The sequence below is a fragment of the Haliotis rubra genome, unplaced genomic scaffold (assembly GCF_003918875.1).
Source record: "Haliotis rubra isolate DU_JTF1 unplaced genomic scaffold, ASM391887v1 Scf26, whole genome shotgun sequence".
NCBI classification, from domain to species: Eukaryota; Metazoa; Mollusca; class Gastropoda; order Lepetellida; family Haliotidae; genus Haliotis; species Haliotis rubra.
In genome coordinates this window covers 1,700,570-1,713,676 of record NW_025766669.1, presented here as the reverse complement: position 1 = coordinate 1,713,676, position 13,107 = coordinate 1,700,570, and the positions used below count along the sequence as shown (strand labels likewise).

Genomic DNA, 13,107 nt, shown 5'->3' with positions numbered 1-13,107 from the left:
TGAAATCTTGGCCAAACCTCAATAATCCAGCTGTGTGATGAAGGTAGAAATCATGAAATCTTGGCCAAACCTCAATTCAGCTGTGTGATGCAGGTGGAAATCATGAAATCTTGGCCAAACCTCAATAATCCAGCTGTGTGATGAAGGTAGAAATCATGAAATCTTGGCCAAACCTCAATTCAGCTGTGTGATGCAGGTGGAAATCATGAAATCTTGACCAAACCTCAATTCAGCTGTTTGATGAAGGTAGAAATCATGAAATCTTGGCCAAACCTCAATAATTCAGCTGTTTGATGCAGGTGGAAATCATGAAATCTTAATGCGGGGTTAAACAAACCAACCAAGAACGTTTGTGTCAAGGGAGAAACTTTGTTCTGATTGGCTAAAATCAAGACAAAAGACACCAGAGTTTTTAGCAACTATATTATTGTAACAGAAGAACAGAAAGCAATAAGGCGACGGTACAATAAATAACTTAAAACAAAGTGTCAAGTGCTTGCAATAACAGATGCAAACCCTTAGCTCTTCTTCCGGAAGTCATGACAAGAAGTCTCGTGGTTACATGTGGTAGATGTACAAATAAAGTACCCAGCTGACGTGGGGGACATTTCCTCTCTGGTCGCCCTTGTGGCCTAGCGGATCGAGCGACTGCTTGGAGAGCTGAAGTCTGTGGTTTAATCACCGCAGGCACCATATCACAAATAGCACCTGGCTCAGCGTTAGAGGTATAACATAGGGTCTAGTCATCTTCGTTTGTATAATTTGTCTCATGTTACCCCGCGGTATTGTTTCTTCCTTGACAAACTCTATAAAACCGGCTTCCCACGAACTATATATACTACCCATCAAAAGTTTAGACTCACTCAAAGCACTCACTATGTGTGTGTGTGTATCTATATATATATATATATATATATACATGGTTACATCGAAGATGAATTTCTCCACTAACTTGGGGAACCAACTGCAAACCTTATGCAGAATTGAGAGGAGAGATGACTTGCATGAGGATCTAGCATCAAATTGTTGAAAAGCATGTGCAAATAGCGTGCATGGGGACAGCTGCGTTTTGGTGTAAAGTTTTGTTAGAATTCGCTGTGTTTCATCATTTATTGAACTCAAATTTGTTTTACAATACATCAGTTCACGTGTAAACAGCACCTTTAAAGACTATGGAATATTTTGCAAAATCTAGCTTAGATCAGTTGACTGAAGTAAGTGGCTACATTTACACTAGTGAGTATAAATTGTTGATGGGTAGTATATTACAAGCAGGCACACTTAAACCTGCATGCACCTATATTTTCTAATTCTTAAAAAATAAAGCGATATTATTTACATGGACCATGGTTATAGCTATCAGTCGGGGACATTCGTCCTGGGTATGATGTATACATGTATATAGGATGGCGCCTTTTCCTCTAATGACTCGTGTCGTCCGGAGCTATAGGACAGGATTCATTAACTCTATTGTTATAAACTAGCAACACAATCTATTCGTCAGATGACAGGCAGTAATGGTTAAATACGGATACCAGCATCCATGACAATATTTCACTAGACTAGCAATACGAGGCGACAGAAACGTAGAATGCTGACGTATCAATTTACACAAAGCGCCCAACACTTTGGAAAGACCGAGTGAGTATAATTTTACGCCGCCTGTAGCAATATTCCAGCAATATCACAGGACAACAGAAATGGGCTTCACACATTGTTGGAAAGACCGAACTTGTGGTTGTTTCGTTGGGTTGCAATGAACACTGAGGTAGATAAATGTGATGAATTCACTGTGGGCAATTAAGACGAATATTTGTATAACGCAGCTTCACGTATAACGTGTCTAGAGGCATCCGTCTAGTGTACCGGGATGGGTGGGGCCTCAGGTTTTCACTCACTAACATGCTGATTTAAATTGTTCCTCTCCTTATTCGTGTCATAATTTGGAGATCCCGCCCCGAAAAGACTGTAAACATCTTATATTTTATTCTAAAATGTCTTTCCACCCAAAATGTGTATATTGTATCACCCTCCTTAGACACTCCTATTGATTAGTGACCATAATGTCTGGCGGCTCACCCTCAAACACGCACTCCTAATCAAAAGGCCGGCCCCTAACGTCATTCCTTCAGAATGGGTTGAAAATGCGGGCTGGATTAATACCCAAGATCAACCCGAGAGCCGACTGGCCATCTATTTACTTGACTAGCACATGAATAAGGGATATGTAACATAGATCACTAAACGAAATAAGCTAAAGCTGAATATTAATAATACTGACGGTTACCCGTGTTCCTGTGACTAACGCGACCATTGCAAGACGTTTTGTGGTAAATCTCAGTAACTGGCACATGGCGCGGATGTGTGGGACCTACCGACGATGAAGATTATGATGATGATGATGATGGAGCTGATGTGTATGCAGCACTACCGTTGATGAGGATTATGATGATTATGATGGAGCTGATGTGTATGCAGCACTAATGATGATGATGATGATGATGATGATGCTGATGTATGCAGCACTATCGCTGATGAGGATTATGACGATGAAATGGTGTTGATGGAGCGAGCACAAAGTCTTGGCGATGCTGTACGTGCAATACCGACGATGAAGATTATGATGATGATGTAGCAGCACAAGTCCTGTGCTGCGGACGATGATGATGAAGTTATGAGCGTTCAGGCGCGGGAACTACAACCTACAGTACCATTGCTTTAAGCTGGTCAGTGTATTTCCGTCGATAAGTCAGCCACGGCTCGCTCTCGTATTCCTCTACTAAATAAAGATTGTCTTTTGCATGTAGAAGCAGCCTGAGACGGGCAATGAACATCCGCCACTCGGTTGCACTGTCTGCGCATTGTTGCAGCAATGGCGCCGTAGCGCGGCACAGACGACCTGCAGTACCCTCCACAACGTGGCGGGAAGTAGTAGCTTCACAGCAGACGACATGGAGTTCATTAAGTAGGTTTTCTATTTCGGCTTTGCGCTTCGACTTTAGAGCTTTTAATAACTGTTCTCTGAGAATGTTCTGTTGTTGGCTAATGGTTCCCTCGAAGAGCATGGTGTCCAGTCTGACCAGGAGGTGCGCGCCTCTTCCGCGGACAGACTTGGCAGCGTCGTCTCTGCTCTGCAGGATCCTCTGGACGTCCTCCATGTGAGGTCCGAGAATGCCGCTCTCACTGTCCATGAACCTCAACGCTGTTCCTCCCGCTATGCCGATAATGTCTACTCCGGCAAACACAGCCTGTCTGATTTTGTCGAACTTGATACCAGATACGTGTGTGACCAGACCGAGCATGTGAGCCCGGTGATTGAAGACAAGAGCTTCTTCAAATCCCAACATGTCCTTTGAAATACTGTCACCACTTCCTCCCGTGAGGCACACAGCATCGAAACCACCCATTGAGGTTATCTCAAGAATTCTCATTGCTATATCGCTGTTGCTGACAAGATGCATTGGTTTTTCTCGCTCATAGTCGTCAAAAACGATCTGGTTGAGAGTCCACGCAGCGGAAAGAAGCTGACTGAAGCGTTCACGGCTGACGTTAGAAGTTAGAGCTCTCATGTACCTCACAACCTGGCTTGTACTGAGTCCGTCCATGGTCACCTTGTACTCGGCAGCTCCCCGATGGAAGGCCGCTGTGGCTTCAGAGGATACCACATAAACTATCTCCCCAAACTGTTCATCAAATCCACCATATTCAGAGAGAACCGCTGTTCCCACAGATGTGGAGGTTGGCGCTGCTGATCCTGTGTGGAGGCGCACCTTGGACAGATCTAACAAAGATGGTCGTTTATCAGCAGGGTGTTCCTCTGGCTGGTGACTCTGGGTATCCACGTTGATGACCGCGCCCTGCATCCAGTTCATACAACGAGTTGTACCCAACACGTGTCCATCGCCTGGATCTGTGAAGGACATGTATGTTTGCGTGTGTGGGCGGAATCCGGGGGATCCTATAGGCATGTGCGCGGACAAGTCCAAACGATGTCCCTTGGACAGCTTGTAGTATGCCAGCTGGTAGGCCAGGTATTCTGAGCACGTCGGTTGCCGTTCCTGTTCCCGGAGATGGTGGGCTATCTGTGACATCGTCTGTATCAAATCTGACCCATACTTGTGTTTGTCCCATGTGAAAGTGACGGTATTCAAGACAAACTGGACCTGAAAATGGACCAAAGTCAGCAATAGATATGATGTTTAAAACACAGATATAGGACGGTGTGGTAGCCTCGTAGTTGAAGTGTTCGTTCGTCACACCGTAAATCCGGGTTCAAATCCCCACTTCTGGTGTTCTTCCTCATGATCTTGCTGGAATATTGCTAAAGGCGGCGTAACATGAAGATAAATACCAGTTTCTGATTTCCTCCTCAAAAATTTGATCCGATTTAGGTAAGGTATAACCTTTATTGTCGTATACTAGTATGGGTGTTGATGGAGCAGCGCAGTGATGCAAGTCTTACACTTTTAGCGCTTTGATGCTTAGTGAGTGAGTGAGTTGGTTTTTACGCCGTTTTCAGCAATATTCCAGCAATATCACGGCGGGGGACACCAGAAATAGGCTTCACACAGAGTACCCTTGTAGGGAATAGAACACGGGCCTTCAGTGTGACAAGCGAACGCTTTAACCACTGGGCTACCCCACCGCCCCTTGATGCTTAGTGACGCAGTTCTAAGACTAGACGCTTAGCTCTTTAGTGAAACCCACGGTCACAAGCTAACGATCCCATAGACATTATCAGTTTTAACCGGGATTCGAACCAATTATCATACGATTTTGGAACGCAAACATAGCGAATTCCGGTTCTTTACACTCCTGTGGGATTTGTGTATGTCATAATACGATTTTCTAACCTGGTATGTGATCTCGCCTTGAGCCTCTCTTGGAAAGGCACCCACAAGTGCATGCTCGAGTTCCCAATGACGCATTACTCCCAGGGTGACCCTGAACGCCCTGAAGACGGCGTCTGTTACGAGCTGGGCAGTGGAGGCGAACAGGATCTCCTCAACGATGGATAAGAAGGTCTCGCGCCGCATGCTGTCCTTGGGGAAGATGGCCTCGACCTGACGATTCACGTATGCCCTGAAGGCGTCCGTGTCTGCAGATGTGGTCGTGTTGACGTGGGCGGAGTGATTGTCCATGCGTGAAGGAGGAGACAACGCTGCAGAGAGTGCAGGTTTCGCAACATCTGCCGACATCATAGGTGCAACAGGATTGCTCATCGTTTCAGTACTAGTTACCATGTAGGTTGGTATGTCTGAGAGTGGTACGTATTCTCCGTCCAGCGTCTCACAAACCGGTAGGTGTCTGTTGAGGAGTGACATACGCCTCTCTGTGTTCGGGCGTGGCATCGATACATTTTCCTGGGTGTGGGGACCGACATCCCTGTCCGTGTCCTCGATGGGAGTAGATGAGGGTGGCGTTGAATTCTCCCTTTCTTTCCCCGGGGGTCGGAGCGTGGCAAGGCCGAGGAGTAGGTCGTGGAGACTAGAGACTGCCACCTGTCGGAGGGTGCCAACACCAGCTGTCACGGTCGCAGGACACTGTATATGGAACATGCATGGATTTTAAAGACATCATCAATTCAGAATGTTCAAAACAGAACATGACTACAATCTCAGAATTTGAAGTGTTAGACTCGAACAGGTAGCTGACATATTCTTCGGAATGGTCCTGTAGTAGTTTTGCTGAAGGATTGCTTAAAGCTGCGTAAACCATAACCATTCACCCCCTCACTCACTTCATTTTAGCGCTTGGAACAGCCCCAGTGATTCGTAGAAATATAACGCAATTCAGATGTGGCTGGCAAAATGTGTGAAAACTACCTTTGCTAATGCTGAGAGGGTGGAGTATCGTGTATACTCTCTGATATACCGTTCATCAGTTGCAAAACCATCTGTAGCCACTACAGCGGTGAATGAATATGCGTTTACGCCGCTTTCATCAATATTCCAGCAATGTCACAGCGGGGGACACAAACAGCCAAGGCTTCACACATTGTACAGGGCGGCGGGATAACCTAGTGATTAAAGCGTTCGCTCGTCACGCCGAAGGCCCCGGGTTCCCCACATGGGTACAATATGTGACACCCATTTCAGGTGTCCCCCGCCGTGATATTACTGGAATATTGCTAAAAGCGGCGCAAAACCCAACTCACTCACTCACACAATGTACCAATGCGGGGAAGCGAACCCAAACCTTAGGCTTGACTGGCGGAGGCCTTTAACCACTAGTCTAACCCACGTCCCAAGCCCATTTCTGGTGTCAACCGCGCGTGATATTGCTGGAAAAGCGGCGTAAAACCATACTCACTCACGTCCCAATATTTATTATAAAAGATGCACTTGAATCATGAAGATTTTAGCAATGTGAAATGTTTTGTACCAGTTCTTCCGTGATCAAGCCATTGTCGTCCACGTCCACGTCCACGTCCACGTCCACGTCCACGTCCACACGGCAGATGTCTTCTTTGGTGACCGAGGTTGGGCCGGACTGTCCGAGGTCTGACCTGCCTACAACACAGAACATTTACGTCAGAGACCTGGCACCGTAGTCGAGAAACGTAAATTACAGTTCGCCTATGCTCTGTGAACAGAAAAGTACATACACATCACTTTGAGAATATTTTACCCGCGGTAGATAAACTTGAATATGATTTCGTATTTGTTGAATTAAAAGGAAACATGATTCAGTTCCGCTACAATATCATATACTATTGGTATGACAACACATCCGAACAATCGACCTCGTTCAGCCCTAAACCGGACAATTAAAATAATATATCCTTATCAAAAGCTGATAATGTTATATACATTTCTTAAAATTGTTAACTGTTGCTATTATGAACGCGTATCACAAATTAAAAAAAGGATTAAATGATAAAAAGTAGACAAACGTCATATGAAATATATTTCATTATGACTTTGTGCTTTAGGACACCACGACTAGCACCTGTTGCTGAGGTTCGGTTACCCAAAGCTATGTTAACCCTAAGACCGACTTATCGCCTATCACTTAACAGGCCTGCGGGAGCTGTGACACTGATAACACTGGAGTTTTCCCATTAAGACTTACTGGTATACAGCTTGCTCCAAGTAGATCGCATTGATAACCTCTGAAACAGCAATATTGAAATTCTTCTTTATTCATATCTAATGTGTGTGAAGAAATTGAGCGTAAATTGTTTTAGAAAAATAATCAACCGCTTGTTTGACTGAATGTCTGATGCGCCTGTGATTTACTTGCAGACTTCATTAAGATGGGTTTTTTTGTATTTCTAAAAAAATTAAATGTTTTTCTTTTTTTCAAATTTATCAAAGACAAATAACAAATAATAATTATGGTGATACCGCGAAAACCTGCAACATTGCTGGTGCGGCTTAAAGCAACATTTACTCTCTCAGTTATGTTGGATAAAATATGTAACTCTCTACCAGATACCATCCCACTGAACCCCACCATCGAGGACTGCTGCCCAACAGAGGCGGTTGGGTAGCCTAGTCGTGAAAGTGTTCGCTCGTCAAGCTGAAGACACGGTTCGATTCCCCATACGGGTACAACGTGTGAAGCCCATTTCTGGTGTCGCCCGCCGTAATATTGCTGGAATATTGCTAAAAGCGGCGCAAAACCATACTCACTCGCTCACTGTAGCCCCACCTGCTCACTGTTGCCTATAAAACTGACCTACCTGCGTGATATGAGAGCAGGTCCATAGCGCTAACATCGCTCCCAATCCGACTAGCCCAACTGTTGATAGACAGGCTCCGATCAGTGCAAACCAACTCGTGTACATCCAGGCCATGCTGTCAACCTGTAATAATAAGAAATTACTTTTTGAATTAACGTGAAAAGAAAATGAGGACTTAATGATATGACTCCAGTAATCTAAGTGTCGATTTGACATTGAAACTATGTCGTGCGAGGCAGATTTAAACATTAATCACATAGGTAGGCTGAGAGAGAGAGAGAGAGAGAGAGAGAGAGAGAGAGAGAGAGAGAGAGAGGAGAGAGAGGCGAGAGAGAGAGAGAGAGAGAGAGAGAGAGAGAGAGAGAGAGAGAGAGAGAGAGAGAGAGAGAGAGAGAGAGAGAGAGAGAGAGAGAGAGAGAGAGAGAGAGAGAGAGACCTTTGTCCTGAAAGTTTATTAAAAAACAATGGGAACTGTCGTGAAAGCGGGTGTTAATAACCTGTGCAACACCCCCGACCGACCTGCCAACCCGCGCCCCTTTTCCAAAAGCTGGATCTGCCCCTGAATTCTGTGATAACCAACTTCGCAGGCTTACACAGCACATCACAGGCTTCTTGGGTTATCTGCTCCACAGAGGGATAACATTTAGATATCGTGATCTGAGGGAATCTGGACACTTAACATTTGACATTTCCGTTAGACAAATTCATAGTATACCATGATAATTTCATGCATTTTATGTCCAGTGATTGGCATAATTTAGAACCGGCTAGGAACGTTTCAAGACACATTTCCATGAAAACAACCCGGGTTGTTAAAACAATCAGTCGCGATTATTGCGTCTCCATCCTGTTGTAATACATAACAATGTAACGGCTCCATTTAATGACGCGGCGCTAAAAATACCCGACCAATCAAATTAGACTCTTGTGGGAGGGAAAGTTCTCAATGGTTTCAGTTGCATATGGTTTCAGAGAGCCATCATATGATGGGCACATAATACATTCTGTAACTACTAATCATACTGGATCATCTCACAAAATGTATCTATATAAAAAAACATGTCTCAAGTTAAGTCGTGTAAATAATGGGCAGTGGGGTAGCCTAGTGGTTAAAGCGTTCGCTCATCACGCCAAAGACCCGGGTTCGATTCCCCACAAGGGTACAATGTGTGAAACCAATTTTTGGTGTCCCTCGCCGTGATATTGCAGGAATATTGATAAAAGTGGCGTAAAACTATACTCACTCACTCACTCGCTCGTGTAAATACCTATCATATAACACATCGAAAAGTATAGCGTATATATGTGGTGCATGTAGGCACCCAATATCTATCTATGCAATCGAAAGGACTTCTTCAAATTCATCAGTTTCATGAATAATATACGTGTGCGTGTAATGCATTGATGCATTAGAATCGTAGGAAAAGTTGCGCCTGAGGGTCAGATTTCCTAGAACACAATATGTACAGTGGACTCCCTCTAAACCGATATCGCTCGGGACCGGTGAAAAATGTTGATATAGAGGGAGTTTTTAGAAAATAAGTCCAAAATGAAACCACACACAGTCAAAATTAAACAAACACAGTGAAATGTATGTTTATATCAATGGCTCTTAATGTAATTAACAAATATACTCTGTGTAATAACAAATGATTACAAAAATGATATTTAATGATGAACAAAAGAGTCAATTATGGTGGTTTGGCGGGTGGTAAGAAGTTTTTGGTCAAGAGCACAGTGATTGCCTTACACAACTCACTGCAATCTCTTGTGAAATTATAATGTCGCCTAGTTGTTAAAGCGCTCGCTCGTCACGCCAAAGAAACGGGTCCGATTCCCCACATAGGTACAATGTATGAAGCCCATTTCTGGTGTTCCCAGCCGTGATATTGCTGTAATATTGCTAAAAGCGGCGTAAAACTAAACCCCACTAACTCAGTCACTGCTCAATTCCATCTGATGCATGGGCTGTGCCACAGTCCCACAGTCCCTGAACCACATTCATTTCCCTTGATGCAATGCTAAAATGTATGATTTTTTAATGAAGACTGATTTTTTGGAGTAGCATGTACAATGTGAATGAACACACACACCACACACACACACACCAATTTGAAGTACAAAGTAAGTACAATATCACAAAATCAATGTACAAAATGGTTGAACACACCACCCACCCACCCAAACCACCCCATCTTCACCATCAACTTCACCGCTCCTAGCCATAAATTATGAACGGACCCTTATCGTGTTGTTTTCCACATACTGTCATACTGATAAGAGAAAGTTATTGTTTATCAAACATGAAGAGAAAAATGGACACTTACAATATTGAGACTCCAGTTGAGTACCTGTGGATTTGTCAATCACAGTAATAGCGTTTGAGTCACATTTAGACAATAGCTCTGTGAAAACTAACTTCACAGACAACGGAGATCGTTCTATAATTAGGCATAGCTGGACTACTTCACAGACAACGGAGATCGTTCTATAATTAGGCATAGCTGGACTGGGCCCAGCAACACGGAGTTATCATACCATAATAACCAAAACGTTTATGACGTCACTGGATGTTTTAAATTGTTAGGTGTGTCAGTTCTATGATAGTGTCCATAGCTGAAAAGGTTGTAACACTTAACACTCGATCCTCATGACAACTATTTACTTAAACACCGGATCGTAGCAATAAAAATAGATAAACAAAATACGACGATGATGATGACAACGATGATTGTACTACTACTAATTAAACAGATAGATGCTCATGCTGTTGATCACTGGATTGTCTGGTAAAGACTCGATCATTTACAGACCGCGGCCGTATAGCTGGAATATTTCTGAGTGCGGCGTAAAACAACATACAATGCAAACAACAACAAAACCACCAAACTAATTATACTTATGAGTGAGTGAGTGAGTATGGCTTTACGCCGTTTTTAGCAATATTCCAGCAATATCACGGCGGGGGACACCAGAAATGGGCTTCACACATTGTGCCCATGTGGGGATTCGAACCCGGGCCTTCGGCGTGACGAGCCAACGCTTTAACCACTAGGCTACCCCACCGCCCCAATTATACTTATGAATAATGATATGTTTCAAAATGATGGTCAAAAACAACCTCCACTTCAAAGTTAGCAAAATTACAAAATATCTCTCAAGTCAACAATGGCGATATATATCAAACAAAACTATCAAATCAAACAAACCAGTCAGCCATACATACCATGCAGCGGAGCCTGGTTCATGAGTCCCTGGTAGCGAGTTCTTTAGTGTTCATGTGTCTGCATTTAATGCTACATTGTGTCCTCGGAAACAGATCAAAATCAACTCATTTGTCTTCCAAATCCCCAGTCTGGTTGTTTCGAAACTTCCCTTGTCCGATAGGACGACGGATTTCTACCGTATTGATGCTGGGACTTCTTTCTCGTTTTTTTCTTTTATTGAAACACGTGCACTTGCGGTTTGTAGATCTACATTGATCAACCTGCTGTGGTTAAACTGATCCGATTGGCTGAGGCATTCATTTTCCCGAGAACACGGTCCGGACATAGACAGTTTATTTATCAACGTGATGTATGGTGCAATCCTGTTGTTGTGAAAAAAACCCACCCCACCCCCAGACATCCGTTTAAAGCGAATGTGCTATACCAGATTGGTCTTGGTCCGGTTTCGCCAACGTGAATACCAACGGAAAGCCTGCCTTGACATTGCGCTTAACGATGACCTTCACCTTGCTGAAAGCCGACTCGAGACAGTCACGTGTTAGGTCGTGTTAACCTGATTATGTTTGAACATTTTCTTCTACGCATTGGCTTAACCCGGAAGACGGAATGCTTAAAATAATGTTAACATTATCCGCGCTGGCGGCGGTGTAGCACACCTCTGATGACCATTTGGACTTTGTAAAAGTAAAATTATATTATTTCCATTATTCCAGATCCCTTACAATATATTTTTAAATCCTTTTATAACAAATGGGTACGAATTCTCTTACAATGTGGTAAAAGGCTTTGTGTGAGTGAGTGAGTTTAGTTTTACGCCGCTTTTAGTAATAATCGAGCAATTTCACGGCGGGGGACACCAGAAATGGGCTTCACACATTGTACCTATGTGGGGAATCGAACCCGGGTCTTCGGCGTGACGAGCCAACACTTGAACCACTAGGCTACTCCACCGCCCCGTTTTAGGCATGCATTGACACACCGGTGTAAAGTAACCTTACTTATACCAGTGTATCTGTAAATGTTTGGGGTTATTAAACATTACTTTAAAAATTAAGCCAAATTAAATTCATAATCTAATTTTTTTTAATCCGTGTTAACATTGACACTAAGTCTTGAATGACTTCACTGACATATCGGTAAGTAAAGCATCAAGACTACTTTTTTCCCCACATTAAGCTGACAAGCCACGATATACCTGGTATACTGTGTCCCCAACTCTACAACTCTTATTAGAAAGGTATTTTTGTTATGTTTGTCTACCGTGATAATATGCCTGTTAAGGATACAAAGTGGGTATTGAGTGTAGGAATTCTTTCATTCAAACATAGAGTAAATGTTGCTCAATGTCGCCAAATGAAAGCGGCCTGTAAAACTCGATTCTTTAGGTTAGCTGGTGATCGAAAACATGAGGAACGATCGTTTCGTTACATGAGGTTGTATATTGTTTAATAACACGCCGCACGAAGCGATAAGGGCGCCTGGCAGGTAATCGAGTCTGGACCAGACAAACCAGAGTGGCGGTTACGGGGTATAATGCCGCTGTGCGTGCGTGCGTGTGTGCGTGCGTGCGTGCATGAGAGACAGGGGGCCAGTTCCACCCGGCGTTGAGTAAGCTCTGATTTAGGTAGAGATTGCGTTCTCTGGACCCTGGGGATGCTTTCATTCAAACAAAGAGTAAATGTTGCTCAATGTCGCCAAATGAAAGCGGCCTGTAAAACTCGATTCTTTAGGTTAGCTGGTGATTGAAAACATGAGGAACGATCGTTTCGTTATATGAGGTTGTATATTGTTTAATAACACGCCGCACGAAGCGATAAGGGCGCCTGGCAGGTAATCGAGTCTGGACCAGACAAACCAGAGTGGCGGTTACGGGGTATAATGCCGCTGTGCGTGCGTGCGTGTGTGCGTGCGTGTGTGCGTGCGTGCATGAGAGACAGGGGGCCAGTTCCACCCGGCGTTGAGTAAGCTCTGATTTAGGTAGAGATTGCGTTCTCTGGACCCTGGGGATGCTGCACGCTTGGTTGTATCGATGTCACTTTCAATCATCTGGATGCCGTATTTCGGAGACCCCTACCTGCAGTTACATTTGCAAAGATAGACTGCTCTTTTTGTCTTGTATCAGGGGTCGGGGTGTCCCTTCATATCCCGGATTAGAATGTTACGGTTCACGTCAGCAATTTCGTGAAATATCTG

The 13,107-nt window shown here is 43.9% G+C and overlaps 1 protein-coding gene across 1 annotated transcript; it reads right to left on the bottom strand.

Annotated features, from left to right (window-relative positions):
- Positions 1 to 1,168: 1,168 nt before the first annotated feature.
- On the bottom strand, positions 1,169 to 11,142 carry LOC124280054. The gene is made up of 6 exons (XM_046715933.1): positions 10,914 to 11,142; positions 7,688 to 7,810; positions 7,075 to 7,114; positions 6,385 to 6,512; positions 4,854 to 5,543; positions 1,169 to 4,163 (listed from the first exon to the last, which is right to left on the bottom strand). The coding sequence occupies exons 1-6, from the start codon at positions 10,914 to 10,916 to the stop codon at positions 2,703 to 2,705; spliced, it is 2,445 nt and encodes an 814-aa protein (XP_046571889.1). The 5' UTR covers positions 10,917 to 11,142; the 3' UTR covers positions 1,169 to 2,702.
- Between the last annotated feature and the right edge of the window lie 1,965 nt (positions 11,143 to 13,107).

What these genes read in the sequence shown, in the direction of transcription:
- LOC124280054 (XM_046715933.1), bottom strand. An exon ending in CCTGCTCTCATATCACGCAG is followed by an intron (nt 7,115 to 7,687) that starts GTAGGTCAGTTT and finishes TTGCTGTTTCAG; the next exon opens with AGGTTATCAATGCGATCTAC. An exon ending in AAGGCGAGATCACATACCAG is followed by an intron (nt 4,164 to 4,853) that starts GTTAGAAAATCG and finishes GTCCATTTTCAG; the next exon opens with GTCCAGTTTGTCTTGAATAC.